The following is a 15,637-nucleotide window of genomic DNA, read 5'->3' as shown; positions in this document are numbered from 1 at the left end:
ATTATATAACTGACTTAATGTTTTGACAGTAATTCATATTACACAATGGGAAGCATATTTGTGTTACTGTGAATATACACCTTCAGTGTTTTTGAACATCATTTGCAACAAATGAGGCTTGATGAGTGTTAAATTCTTGTTAGAGAACATGACATTTGTGGTAGCACTGACATGAAAAGTATTTTAACACTTCTGTCTTTTTTTTGCCACCATTCTGGTCCATTCAGCCTGTCAGTTGGATGGGAGTTTGGAGCTGTGGATTGTAATCATGCTCCCCTAATTGCCCACACAGTGCTAGCATGTGTGACTGTGTTTCCATGCATCTGGAGTGGTTGCAGTGTTTACAAGCGTCTTTATAGGCCATAGTGGCATCTCTTTGGTAAGCTGCTGCTTTGTAAGCACTTGTCTTCATGCTGCAAACATCTTATCTGTGTTAATTAGAGCTGAATTTAGCTGTGCATTCATCTCTCCTTGGCTGGTTTCTCTAACATTTGAGTTCACTGCTTGTACTTGATGTTCTTCGTTTTCCATTGCTGCAGTCCTTACTATTGGGTATAGTCCGCATCCAGTCGGCCCGAATACCAGAGTATAAGGCTGACGTCGGTCAGGGCGCATTAGACTGACGTCAGTACGTCAGGGTACTAATGCGCATGACCGGCGTCACATCCTCAGTCTTTTTTGCCGCGTGGTCCGATGCAGAAGCAGTTTTGCGAGTGCAGGTTGGCGTTCTGAAATATTTCCGAAACCGGAGTTTCAGACCGAATCAGAGTTGGCTAAGTACCCCGTTGGGGAACATTTTGGTTTTTTCTTGCCTCAGTATTTAACCGGATGTCAGAAAAAGTGAATAACTGTATTTCTTGTGGGAAACAAATACCTCATAGGGATTACCATACATTGTGTATACCTTGTTTAGGGCCTGAGCACGACGTTGTTGGTTGCCGCTCTTGTGCTAGGTTTAACAAACGCACTATTAAGAGGAGGTTAGACTGTGCCAGATTAGTGTTTGGGAAGCGTTGCAATTATAAAATGCCGTCGGATGCTCCGACGCCCGCTTCGTCCAAGAAGCGCAAGGACAAAACAGTGAAGCCTAGGGTTGATGAACCGGCAGTCTCGGACGTCGGTTCTTTAGGTGGCTCAGTGGAGCCAGAGGTGTTGCCAGGAGTTTCTGTGGAGTCTCAGGCAGAAACTTTGCTGTTACAGGATGTACCCTCTCAGGAGGCAGGCCAGGCTGAGGGGGCTTCTCAGGTAACTATTCTTCCCTCTCTTCCCAAAGTAGTTAGAGCCTCTCCTTCTGTTGCCAAAACTTCTTTTAGAGGTAGGCCAACTTCAGCTTCAGTAGGGGCTTCTCCTAGCCTTTCGGGTTCTGTACCTAAGAAACATATGCTTAAAATGGCAGAAGATTTGATTACTATGATTAGAGGTTCTATGGGCCCTCCTGATAAGAGGCCTAGGGTGGAACCAGAGTTTGACAGTTTTGAACAGGGTTCAGGGGCTTCTGAGTCTTCTGGAAGATTTGCAGGAGTATCCTCATTATTCTGATTCTGATGTGGATGATGCCACTCCTTGGCTTCTCCTCCTGAGGATTTTTCATTTTCAGAGACTCTGCATTCCATGAGGGAGCACTTTAAATGGGAAGGCCAGGATTACTCTGATTCCAGGAAGAGGCTTAGGGAATTCTTGTTTTTACCCCAGCATAGGCCCTTAGCTATACCTCCTGTGTTGAATGTGGTGGAAGATGTTTTTGCAGAGGCTTCCCTGAACCCTGATTCTTTGCCTCCTGCTCCTGTTAAACCTGATAGGTACTATAGGGTGCCCGAAGCTCATAAGTATTTGTTTAAGAGTCCTAGGGCGGACCCAGAAACTGTTTCTCAGGGGCCTAAAGGTGTTAAGGCCTCTGTGGTTAAAAATCCTGTTCCCACTGACAAAGAGGCAAGGGCGTTAGATAGGTGGGGTAAGAAAGTGTATACTTCTTCTACTCTAGCCATGAGAGCATTGAATTGTCAGTTTCACATGCTGAAATATCAAAATTTTCTCCTTTCCCAATTGAAATCTAAGGTGGATGCTTTGGCGGAAGGTATTGATTGTAAAGACTTGCTGGATTTAGTTTGTGTCTGAACAAGTGGGCAAGCATTCTTTGCAATGTGGTTTTGATGCTGTGCAGGCCTCCTCGAGGGTGGCTGCCACTAGTTCTGTTCTTCGCAGGCATGCCTGGTTGAGGGATCAAAATTTGGCTGAGCATGTTAAGACAAGGATTTTGGATGCTCCTTTACAGTCTGATGTGTTGTTTGGTTCACCTGTGGAAGCAGTTTTAAAGAAAATGGAGGACAAAGCTAAGTCTATGCAAACTGTTAAAGATTTTTGCAGGTACAGCCACGAAGTTTAGTAGAAATTGGCCTGCTAAGGGATGGACATATCCTGCTTATGATTCCCAGTCTAGGGGTAGGTCTAGACGTGGTAGGGGCAGGGCTCAAGGTTCTTTTAGGCCTAGAACAGGGAGTTCACCTGCTCAGACTTCTGGTGAGGGCAGGGGTCAGTCCTTTCGTAAACAGACCCAATGACCTGCCTTTTCAGCTGCCAGTAGATTCTCGTCTGGCAGCTCCTTTGGAAGGACGACTGTCTCTTTTCAAAGAAAATTGGGATTTAATTACTCAAGACAGATTTTATTTCCATACAATGCCCCCTTTCAAAGGCATGCCAGACGTTCCTCCTCCACAAAGAAAAGAGGCTCACAAGCAAGTTTCTCAGTTACTCCAAATGGGGGCCATTCAGCCAGTCCCTGTATCAGAAAGGGGCCTAGGATTTTATTCTCGCATGTTCCTAGTACCAAAGAAGGGGAACACGTGGAGACTGCTTTTGGATTTATCTCTCCTCAGCACTTCTCTGGACATTCCCAAGTTCAAGATGTTGACGATACAACAGCTTTTACCCCTGCTGGGCAAAGATCACTGGATGGTAACTTTAGATCTCAAGGAAGCTTACCTTCATGTGCCTATCAGGCTAAGTTACAGGAAGTATCTGCGGTTTCAAGCTGGAGATTCTCATTATCAGTTCTCTGCATTGCCCTTTGTGAATACTCTGACAGAGTATTCACAAAGGTTCTGGCTCCAGTGATAGCTTACTTCAGGCTACAAGGACTTCAAATCTATCCTTATTTAGACGACTGCCTGATTCTGGCTCAAGAAACGGAAGACCTTCTACAGCATCTGGAATATCTTATAGCAGTGCTAAGATGCCTAGGGTATTCTGTGAACGAAATAAAGTCCAGTCTAGTACCCTCTCAAGACATGTGCTTTCTGGGTGTGAGACTGAATACAGCAGCCCAGATGCCCTTTTTAACCCCGGACAAACAAAAGAGTCTATCACTTTACTTCCATCAACTATCTCATCAGTCCGTGCTGACTGCAGAGACAGTCCTTCAAGCATTAGGGTTCATGGCATCTTGTATTCTGGTGCTTCCCAATGCCAAACTGCATATGAGGAAGTTACAATGGTATCTCAAAAATGTATGGACACAGCACTGCCAGGATTTAGACACTGTCATTCAAATAATACCTTGCCTTCAAAGAGAATTTTTGTGGTGGGCTCAGGAATGTCACCTAAACAAGGGACTCTCTGTGACCCGGCCAGAGGCGAGTCAGATTTTACCGACAGATGCCTCGGACATTGCTTGGGGAGCTCCTCTAAATGGAAAGTGGATACAAGACAAGTGGCCTGCCAGACTACAGCATCTACATATCAACATGAAGGAGATGTTAGCAGTCCAGTTCGCATTACTGGCTTTCAAGGAGTTACTTCTTCCAGGGCAGGTGTTGATTCTAACAGACAACACAACTGTCATGTGGTACTTCAACAAACAAGGGGGAACACTTTCTTATCCTCTATGCAGGCAAGCAATGATTTTATGGGAGACTGCGCTACGCTTGCACCTAACTCTTCAGGCAAGGTTTCTGCCAGGAGCACAGAACTCCTTAGCAGATGTGTTAAGCAGACAAATCATGGATCCCCACAAGTGGAAACTGGATCTTCATGTATTTCAGAAATTGACAGTGTCATGGGGAACTCCAGACATAGATCTGTTCGCTTCTCCACTAAACCACCAGCTGCCACAGTTTTGCACGAAGGGGTTTCATCACACAGCTTGGAAAGTGGATGCTCTGTCTTTCAGTTGGACAAACCTTCATGTGTATGCCTTTCCACCTCTGCCTCTTCTTCCAAAGGTACTGTTAAAGGTCAGACAGGACAGGCCAAGGAGGATTTTGATAGCTCCAGATTGGCCTCGGCAACACTGGTACCCTCTACTACGGAGTCTGGTAAAGAAGCCTCCATGGCCTTAACCTTTGATTCCAGATCTGTTATCCCAGCAGGACGGTCATCTGCGCAATGTCAAGCTTCACTCTCTTCATCTGACAGCCTGGCATATTCTGTGTTGACACACAGCAGGTCTCAACTTCCTCAACAAGTTTTAAATGTGATTATGGAAGCTAGAAGACCTAGTACAAGGAAAGTGTACGCAGCAAAATGGAAGAGATTTTTATTTTGGAGTAAAGCAAAGAATTTGGAGATTTCTGAGCCTAATTTGAGTATGGCTCTTCAATATCTTACTGAGTTACTGGACAAGGGTCTGTCCTTCTCTTCCATTAAGATTCATGCTGCAGCAATCTCAGCTCACTATGATTGTGACCCACCATTATTTTCGCATCCTTTGTTCAAGCAGTTTCTTAGAGGGGCAAAAAATATAAGACCCCCACATAGAGCTCCTACTCCTGCTTGGGATCTCAATTTTGTGTTGGAAAAACTTACTCTACAACCTTTTGAGCCTGCGGCTACTGCTGAATTGAAATATTTGTCATGGAAGACTGCTTTTTTGTTGGCTATTACTTCTGCAAGAAGGGTGTCTGAGTTGCAGGCCCTTATGGCAGTCGAGCCCTTTTTGATTTTCCATAAGGATAGGGTATCATTACGTACTAATCCTTCCTTTATGCCTAAGGTGGTTTCTAGTGTGGCTTTAAACCAAACTATTCATTTGCCTACTTTTATGCAGACCCCCAAAATAAAGGGGAAAAGATTTTGCATACTTTAGATGTACACAGGCAATTGCGTTATTACTTAAGCAGGACTAAGGATTTTAGGCAGTCTCAGCAGTTGTTTGTTTCTTTTGCTTTGAGTTCAGGGCAAGCCTGTGTCAAAACAAACTATTTCTAGGTGGATTGGCTTTTGCATTGCATTTTGTTATTCCCATCATGGCAAGGAGGTTCCAGCTGGGATTAGGCCTCATTCCACTAGGGCTACTGCCACTTCAACAGCATTTCTGAGGGGTGGCCACTAAGGATATTTTGGAAGCAGCTACTTGGAGTTCAGTGCATACTTTCTCTAAGCATTATCACCTTCCTATCTACTCTAAGTCTAGGGCTGGTTTTGCCACAGCTGTTTTGCAAGGCATGTTGTCAGCTCCTGCTTCTTTATGATTTGCCAGCCTCCCTTACCTCTGCTTTGGGATTCTACCCAATAGTAAGGACTGCAGCAATGGAAAACGAAGAACATAGTACAGTTTTGTACCTACCATAAATGTAGATGTTCGAGGATTCCATTGCTGCAGTCCAATTTACCCTCCCTCCTTCCCCTCTGTGTTAGGGGTGGTTGTGTAGGTGAGTTTACCTGCTTATATTTTTATATATATTGTTCATGTTTTGGTGCAGGTATTTTGGGCCTTGTCTTTTTAGGGTCTTCTGACATCTGGGGCAAGAAAAGACTGAGGATGTGACGCCGGTCATGCGCATTAGTACCCTGACGTACTGACGTCAGTCTAATGCGCCCTGACCGACGTCAGCCTTATACTCTGGTATTCGGGCCGACTGGATGCGGACTATACCCAATAGTAAGGACTGCAGCAATGGAATCCTCGAACATCTACATTTATGGTAGGTACAAAACTGTACTTTTTGGCAGGTGCACTCAAAGCTTTATTTCTGTTTTCCTTGGAGCTGGTAACAGTGGTTTCATAGATATGCTTTAGAAGCATAGGATATGAACACAGATGGGGACAACTTTAGCCAACTAGTCCATTAATTTCCCTTTTCGACATGCACAGGACCATAATGCTTTGTTCTTCATTCTGTATTTTTCACATCAATAGTATATGGACGTCTCTTTCAGTTCAAACACAGTTTAAGGTGGGCCTCGTGTCTAATCTTGCATGTTGTATATTCTTGATCAATTTGGTGAAGATCTGCTATGCTTTTAACTTGCTGCAGTGTAACTTGTATGATATTAGAATCTTCCTTGTCTGGTGTCACTGCATCAGAATTGTCTCATTTGATATTAAAATAAGATGACACGTGCATGTTTCCAGTGCTAGAAGAAAATGTGTAAAAGCTTTCAGTAGTCCGTGTAAGAGCTTGTATTCTTAGCAGACCGTGTTACTGCAGAAATATTTGGGGGGGAGGGTAATCCCTTCTGAATTTTACATTCTGTGTCTTTTGCTATTGTGTGGGCTCCTCTTAAACATGCCCCATGTTAGGCAGCGAGTGCTTCTTTTATTCATTTATTTATTCAGTTTATTTTATACATTTGTTAACCGAGTAAGTCCACTGGACACAAATGTCTCTTCATGGATGACCCAAGAGGATTGTCTGGTAAGTGACTTGCTCAAGAGTCGCAGTATGTAAATGGTGGTGGAAGGGATCAAACCCTGAACCATGGTTACCAGAAGCAGCTCATTAACATCACAGAACCATAATTCTCTGTTTTAACTGCCTGTCAGTTGCCCACTGAGTACTGATCAGAGTCACAGAGGTGCCACACCATGTCTTGGACTCCGTGGATAGAGAAATTATTCGTGGATGGGCTGCAACAAATCCATAGCAAGATGTGCACATTCATTTACATTCAATTTGGCCTACAACATGTTTTTGGGAAGTGGGAGGAAGCTAACACCCAGTAGAATGGCACACAGGTGCAGAATGGAAATGCTGATATCCCAAGCAAGGCACCCCCAGCTGCAGACTGAACTGGTGAATCAGGTGCTTTGCATTAGCAGCACTAATTGCTGTGCTTCTCCTAAGTTTGTAGTTTTAGTTTGAACTGTAACTAGTGATCAGAAACTCATTAAATGTGTGTGTTAATTCAGCACAGAAAACGTGTTAAGCAGCAAAAGAGATTTTTATAGGTGTATATATTAAATTTATTTGTGTATCAGCATGACTTATGTTAACTGTTTTACAGTCTGACACTTTGTCAGAAAACACCCGCCACACTCACACACACAGGCATTTCTGCACTTCCAATGGGAAGACCTCTTTCATGTTGCAAAGTAGTTACTATTTTGCATAGTTCTCACCAAGACAAATGCAAGGAGTGAGGTACGTAGATTGTTGACTGATGAGAGAGCATTATGGCTATATGTAATGAAATGTGACATTTTGAGTAGCTGAGAAGGATAATTTGACATCAGAGTTGGGAATCTTTATGCAAAAAATGGGTGCAGTCATACTTCTCAACTGTCCCTGATTTTGACTCTGATTTTAGCTCTGTACCTCTTAATCCCTCCTAAAACTAGTGATTTTTGGAGAAAAGGTGATGAATTATACTTAAATAATGACAATAATGAGACTTCCTTTACTTCAGAAAATGTATATTAATTCAAATTTTCTTATTCTGTCAATGCTTCAAGATGTTCTTCGTGTTTCACTGTTGCAGTAATCACATTTGGGTTATCTGCCTGCAGGTAGCTCTCAGCCGTCCTGAATACCAGAGTCTTGGATTCCTGTGTCGGTAGTTCTCTCTTCTTCCACGACGTCAGGTCATTAGGGATATTAAACATGCAGCCAATGCCATTACATCTGTCTTCCTTGCCGCGCGGTGCCCTAAGCAGAAGCGGTTTGCAAGTGCCGGTTGGCAGACTCCTGAAATTTTCGTTTTTGAGTTTCAGAACCTAAGTCTTCGAAAAAGCTAAGTACCCCCATTGGGGATCCTTTTTCTTGCTCTTAACCGATGTCCGTAAAAGTTAACAGTTGTATTACCTGTGGAAAGCAAATACTTCATGAAGATTTTCATTCGTACTGCATTCCTTGCCTAGGCCCAGACCACGATGTCCCTCACTGCCGGTTTTGTGCCTTGTTCAACCCCCGAACTATTCATCTGTCTATATTTGCAGCAAATTTATTTTGGTACTCTGTTTAACTATCCAGAAATGGCTTCGGTAAGCCATCCGACTACCGATATTACGAAAAAACGTAAGGATAAAGACATAGACCGCATAGGTCCAAAACTGCCGATGATGCTTCTGTTAAGCTAGTCGCCAGTCCGCCGGTACTCGGGCGCTTTCGCAGCCCCTGATACCTGCTACTTCAGATTCGCAGGCCTCTACTGAGACCCATTCGGAGTCCAGTATGCCGCGAGATGCTTCTTTGACTATGGAACCTGTTGATGTCTCTACCTTGGTTGGGTCCAGAGCCACTGTACAGTCACTGGCTTATGAGGGTGTATTCAGGCCTACAGGCTTGCATTTTAAACTGACTCCATCTTCATCCAGGCCTAAAACTCGACCCACACCTAGAAAATCGACGTCCAAACTGCATACTCAGGCCCGTATGCCTAAAAAACAAATGCTTAGAATGGCTGAAGACCTTATTACCTTAATTAGGGGAAGCCAACCTTCCCCCTCTAAGAGACCTAGAACTGGTTTTCCTTCTGATTCTTCTGATCAGGAATCTGACATTTCTGTTTCCTCTGATTACCAGGATTTGCCCTTTTCTACCTATGCAGATTCTGATGCAGAGGATTCCATTCCCTCTGCTTCCCCTCCAGAAGATTTCTCTTTTGGTGAAACCTTGCACACTCCATTTCCGCTGGGAAAGCCAGGATTACTCTGACTCCAAAAAGAGGCTTAGGGAATTCCTACTCCTTCCTCAACATAGGCCTTTAGCTATCCCTCCTATTCTGGACATTGTAGACTATGCTTTCTTGGAATCTAGCATTTCCCCAGACACTTTACCTCCAGCTCCCAGAAAACCTGACCGGTATTACAGAGTACCTGACTCTCACAAGTTCCTCTTCAAGAATCCTACTGTGGATCCAGAGACCATTTCCCAAGGACCAAAGGGCATTAAGGCTACTGCAGCCAAAAAAACCCTACCCCTTCTGATAGAGATTCTAGAGCCTTGGACAGATGGGGTAAGAAGGTATATGCTTCTGCTACTTTGGCTATTAGGGCTTTAAATTGCCAGTTTCATATGTTAAAGTATCAGCAGTATATTATGAGGCTGCTTAAACAGAAAATTATGTTGATTCCTGACTCTGCTAAACACACAGAATTACAGGATTTAATGCATTCTGCGGAACAAGTTAGTAAACATATTTTGCAATGTGGTTTTGACTCTCTAGAAGCATCTTGCAGGGCTGCTGTCACTGGGTCTGTACTTAGAAGGCATGCTTGGCTTAAGGAGCAAAACTTGCCAGATCATGTTAAAGCTAAATTACTGGATGCTCCCTTAAACCAAGACCGCCTGTTTGGCAACAAAGCAGAAGTCCTCAAAAAGATGAAGGAAAAAACTAAATCTATGCAAACTGTTAAAGATTTCTTGTAAGTACAGCATTCCATGTTTAGTAGGCATTGGCCTTCAAAGAATTGATCCTTTCCAGCCTCATCCAGGCTTTCTCAGTCCAAACCCAGGAACAGCAGACCACCTAGGTTATAGTTGCAGGCTACGCACAGGCCTAAGCAGTGAGGGGCTCCCACTTCCAAAGCAGGGAGTAGTAAGACCCCCCCCTACGGAAAAGTGGCACAATGACTTTACCTTAACCCTTCCAAGCCCTGCTCAACTACCTGCTCCCTTAGGAGGAAAGCTCACCCTGCATGCAAAAAACTGGGAAATCATTACCCAGGACAAATGGGTTCTGAATATAGTTTCCCAAGGATACAGATTCCACTTCCACACCCTACCAACCCCAAACGGTTGGCCAGACCTATCCCCAAATCAGTGGGCATAGGCTCAACAGCAGGTTCTCTCTTTCCTAAGTTTCAGGGCTATTCAGCCTGTTCTAGCAGAAGAAAGGGGACAAGGTTTTTAATTAGACTTTTCCTGGTACCCTGAAAGTACAGCTCCTGGCATCCTATCCTGGACCTCTCTATTCTAAACACTTTTTTGGTAATCCCAAAATTCAAGATGCTAACACTTCAACAGCTGCTTTCTATGATAGGCAAAGATGCCTGGTTGGCAACGTTAGACTTGAAGTTTACCTGCACATTCCAATAAGGGAGGGCTCCATGCACTTCCCTTTGGCTTATCTACTGCACCCAGGGTATTCACAAAGTGACTAGCTCCAGCCATTGTATTTTGCAGGCAGGGAAATATTCAAGTATACCCATACTTGGATGATTGTCTGATTCAGGCAGAAAGCCAGAAATTGCTGTTAAAGCATCTGTCATTCATAAAGGAACTTCTAAACTCACTGGGGTACACCATAAACGAAAAGAAATCTCACCTAGTACCCTGCCAACAAATTGTATTCCTGGGAGCAAGCTTGAACACAACTTCCCAGATGGCTTTCCTCACTCCAGGGAAACAACTGGCCACAAAGACCCAGCTATCTGCAAGGAAAATTCTGCAAGCCCTGGGGTTCATGGCCTCTTGCATTCTACTAATTCCATATGCAAGACTGCATATGCGGAAACTGCAGTGGTATCAACATTCTCAAGACCTGGAATCAATGATTCCTATCATTTCTTGTATAAAGACGGAGGCCCTTTGGTGGGCAGAGGCCTGCTACCACAACAAAGGGCTCCCTTTCACTCTACCCCCTGGCACCCAAACCCTAACAACAGATGCATCGGACTATGCATGGGGGGCTCGCTTGGCAGGGCAGTGCATTCAGGTTAAATGGAACCCGAGACAGATGCACCTGCATATCAACCAAAAATAAGTGTTAGCTGTACAGAATTCCATGACAGCCTTCAAGGACCACATTCTTCCAGGGCAGTTATTGGTAAAGACAGAGAACACCACAGTTATGTGGTACACAAACAGGGGGGAACCCACTTGTACCCACTCTGCAGACTAGCCATGGCTCTGTGGAACACAGCCTTGAGGTACCAAGTGCACCTACAAGCTCAGTTCCTGCCAGGCAAGCTAAATTCACTGGCAGACGACCTAAGCAGAAATCTCATGGACCCACATGAATGGAAACTGAAACCAAAAATATTCAACCTCTCGAGGAACAAATGGGGGGACCACAGAGATAGACCTATTTGCCTCCCCTCAAAACTACCGATTGGATACATTTTGCACAAGGACTTCCCACAGTCAAGCATAGAAAGTGGATGCCCTGTCCTTTACCTGGGAAAGCCTCTCAGTTTATGCCTTTTTCCCTCTGCCTCTCCTCTCTAAGTTTTTGCTAAAGATCAAACGGGGCAAACCAAGGACTATACTGATTGCACCCGACTGGCTACGCCAGCACTGGTACCCCCTCTTGTGCAGTATGACACTGCTGGAACCATGGCACCTGCCTCAGACCCCTTCCCTGCTGTCCCAGCAGGCGGCCCAGATTCTGCACCCTCAGCTTCAAACTCTGAACCTTGCAGCCTGGCTAATTCCTTGAGCTCTCTAATAGCATCCCTCAGTAAGCAGGTGCTAGATGTCATTCTGGAGGCAAGGAGGTGTAGTACTAGAAAATCCTATGCTGAAAAGTTATTGTTCCTGGAGCCAGACTCAGGGGATGGGCACATCAGTGCTCAGCTTACCTCATATTCTTCAGTACTTAACAGAAATTTTCCACAAGGGTCTATCCTTCTCGTCTATTACAATTTATGCCTCTGCCATTTCAGCACATTATAATTCTGAACCACCCCTCTTCTCTCATCCCCTGCTAAAGCAATTCCTCAGAGGGCCAAAAATTTAAGACCCACCCAGGAGAGCCCCTACTCCAGCCTGGGACCTTAACTTTGTATTGGAAAAGCTCACTCTCCCTCCTTTTGAGCCAGCTGCAACTGCAGAGTTGAAATTCCTTTCTTGGAAAACAGCCTTTCTTCTAGCCATTACTTCAGCAAAAAGAGTGTCTGAATTACAGACCCTCATGGCAGTGGAGCCCTTTATTATCTTTCATGCAGACAGGGTTTCCCTCAGGACCAATCCTTCCTTTATGCCCAAGGTGGTGTCTAGTGTGGTCCTTAATCAGTCCAATAATTTGCCTACCTTTTTCCCAAATCCACAAAACAAAGAAGAATGAATTCTGCACTCTTTGGACGTGCACAGACAACTTAGATTTTATTTGGACAGCACTAAGCCTCTCAGAAAATCTGAACAGCTGCTAGTTGTCTTTGCTGCAAGGGTAGAGGGGAAGTCCATTTCAAAGCAAACCATTTCTAAGTGGATAGCCCATTGCATTCATTTCTGCTATAAGCACCACGGAAAACCTACCCCACAGGGGATAAGATCATATTCCACCAGGGCTGCATCTACCTCTACAGCCTTTCTCAGAGGTGTCCTCACCAGGGACTAGAAGCTGCTGTCTAGAGCTCTGTACATACCTTCACCAAGCATTACCACCTGCCTGTTTTTTCTAAATCCAGAGCTGGTTTTGCCACTGCAGTCTTGCAGGGCTTTAATAGCTGGCCCTAATGCTCTCTAACTTCCTCCTCCCTTCCTTAGCTTTGGGAATCAACCCAAGTGTGATGACTGCAACAGTGAAACATGAAGAACATAGTACATTTGTGTACACTTAACATAAATGTAGATGTTTGAGTGTATTCAATGTTGCAGTCCTGGTTACCCTCCCTCAAGCCCCCTGACTTCTCTTGGCTCTAACTTTCCTTCTTGTTTGGTGTATTTAAGCTTTCTGGTTTATTTGCTTTTTGTTGGAGGGGTACCGTAACATATAATTGCTTCCCATTGTGGGGGCACCTGACATCTAGGGCAAGAAAAACTGATGTAATGGCGTTGGCTGCAAGTTTTATACCCCTGACAACCTGACGTCCTGGAAGAAGAGACGGCGTCCGACGCAGGAATCCAAGACTCTGGTATTCAGGCTGGCTGAGGGCTACATGCAGGCAGATAACCCAAATGTGATGTCTGCAACAGTGAATACACTTGAACATCTACATTTATGGTAACTGTGCACAACTGTACTTTAGTAGTACTAATATTTTGTGTACCTGATTTCCCCTGATTATTTCCGGATTTGTTCTTGAGTGGTTGAGAACTGTTGACTGCAGCTGCTCCAGTGTGACCACTGAAGCAGCAGCCAAAGTAAAAAGAAAACACAGATGTGTCCAAACTTTTGTAGTCCATTATGGACAAATTAATAGTCAAAGCAGTCTGTAAGCCCCAGTATACATTTTGGAACCTCTAGTTTTTGCATATACATCCAGTTTAACCTTGAACAAATAATCTGTTAATTTCTGACTGTATTTGCTTTCAGACCAGAAGGTCTTAAAGGAATTTAGACTCCTTCAGATTCTTATGATTGTTCCTATTCCCAGTCCAGTAAACTTTGAAAAGTTGTCTGATTTTTGAGTATCAGAAGCATGTGGTTCCATGGTCTGCTTAAGTTTTAGGTTACAAGTTTGTTCCCTTTCTGAGTTCTGTTTAACATTGTGATGAAGCTGTAAGCAGACCAAGTGCACAGTGTATCTGGTTAACATCTAGTCTAAAAGTGCGAAACTCCAGGGACCTGCTGAAATCAAAATGTGGGGATACCTAAGTAAGGATCTCAGTATGGGAAAATGAGTTAGTGTTTCAGCAAGTGGAAGGAATGTTTCTGAGCATGTCACATTAACATTTTAGTATTGCATAACAGTGAACTCGGGGAACTCCCCTGAGTGTGATGTAAATGTAAGGTTTAAGGTGACTTATTTCTTCTCGTAGGCCCTTGGTGAAAGATGGGCGGCAGTGTGTCGCTGGACAGAAGAACGATGGCAAAGGCTTCAGGAGATCTTTATCCTCTGGCAGCAGCTGATAGAGGAGCAGGTTAGAAAATACCAATTTTTTTACATTTTCAGTGGTGGGCATAAGCTCTGTCACTCCCCTTTGGTTTACCAGTTTTGTAAATATATTACGATCTAAATCAGCATTGATTTTAACATTTGATTCCATTTTCTTTAGAAACATTCTCATCTTCACATTCAAATCATAAGTAATCACCTCTTCAATACAAAATAGTTTATACATTCTGGTTTACCCCCCCCATACAAGTTTCATATCTTTAAAGGAAATCCATTATTAAATGCTGTAAACTGCCACAGGGGGAAGACATTTAAGGTTTCCCCCAATACCCTGCTTTTTCTCTGTTTTCATTGATTACACATGCACATACTTGACAAAATATATATTTTTTTAAAGTATTCTGCTTGCTTTCTTTTCTTTTGTCTGTATCCCTCAGTCATCCATTGTCTTTGTAACGTTTATCACATTTTTACAGTGTCCTTCAAAAGTATCATTAGTTCTATACTGAAAGTATGCCTTTTTTATTTATGGAGACATAATGTATTTACTCTGCCATATAACTTCACTTAACAGTTCATAAATGTATTAATTAGGTCACGCATTTCAGAAGTAACATCTGCAAATGTTTCTGTACCAAGATGCATTATAGAATCCCTGTATTTACTAGAGAATCAGTAACTTAAACCAAGTGGTTTAATGCCTTCATTCTATAGTACAAAACATCATAGTTGTCCTAGCTTTGGGTCTTAAACAAAAGGATGCTCTTAAACTTAGAAATTCAGAGATCACTTTATTTCTAGTATTTGCTGTTCCTTCCACAGTACTTGTTGCTACTGCTGCTTCTTGGATAGTAGCTGTCCGCATCATCACACCTCTCACTTCCTGACAACTGCTTTTTGCTCCATGTGAAGTCAAAATGCAGCCTTTTCCCTTACAAAAGGAGTCATCATTTCTGTCCTGCACAAAATGCTAAGCATTTTCCAGTGGAAATTGCTTCCATCACTTCACTCCATGAAATCTCCTTCCCAGCCTCAGGATATGCTTCTGCTGTCATTTCTTTTGAAGATGACTGTCTAAACCATCAGAATCTGAAGTGGGCAGTGCAGTAATTTGTTCAAAAATGCATTCAGTGATGTTAGTCTTATGCTCCTGCAAAGCTCCTTCACACTCTCTCCACCATCCTGGTGCTAAAACAAAAGTTCTCCTACACATAGCCCTCCAGAACACACACCAGCACTGTCTTCACATAAAAACACAAACCACACATCCACCTTCACAGAGGCTCTCAATAAACATCTACCCAAACAGCAGAGACCTCCAAGCCAGAAGCGCACTCAACCACCACAACACAAAACTAATCAGGAGACAAGTCTCCTAAACAGTGTGCCACTCAACCATAGCCCCTAAAGCAAAACAGCTTGCCCAACACAGTAGTCATAGGTGAGTAGATAGTGAGACACCCTGATGTCCCACTCACTAGGTTGAATAAGGAGAATGTAACAGCCAGCTGCCTGTCAGTTGCCAGAATCCGGCACATAACGCACGCACTCACGTCCCTCAACAACAGGTACAAATATGACTCTGTCATTGTACATGTGGGTGTGAATGACCTGAGATGTACCTCCCTGGTCTACATGAAAAGAGATGTGGAGGAGCTCTTGGATTATGTAGCCCAGGTGGATATGACCCCTAACCCTGAG

At 43.7% G+C, this 15,637-nt stretch overlaps 1 protein-coding gene across 2 annotated transcripts in view; it reads left to right on the top strand.

The window, feature by feature from the left end:
- UTRN (utrophin) overlaps nt 1-15,637 on the top strand; it is a 4,744,936-nt gene that overhangs the window by 1,240,670 nt on the left and 3,488,629 nt on the right. For both annotated transcript variants that reach the window (XM_044069601.1, XM_044069592.1), the window contains exon 14: nt 13,860-13,961. In XM_044069601.1, the coding sequence (XP_043925536.1) occupies nt 13,860-13,961 (102 nt within the window). The remainder of the gene's footprint in view (nt 1-13,859; nt 13,962-15,637) is intronic.

The sequence above is a fragment of the Protopterus annectens genome, chromosome 1.part0, assembly GCF_019279795.1.
Source record: "Protopterus annectens isolate FY-2018-M chromosome 1.part0, PAN1.0, whole genome shotgun sequence".
NCBI lineage: Eukaryota > Metazoa > Chordata > Ceratodontiformes > Protopteridae > Protopterus > Protopterus annectens.
This window is presented reverse-complemented; position numbering and strand designations above follow the sequence as displayed.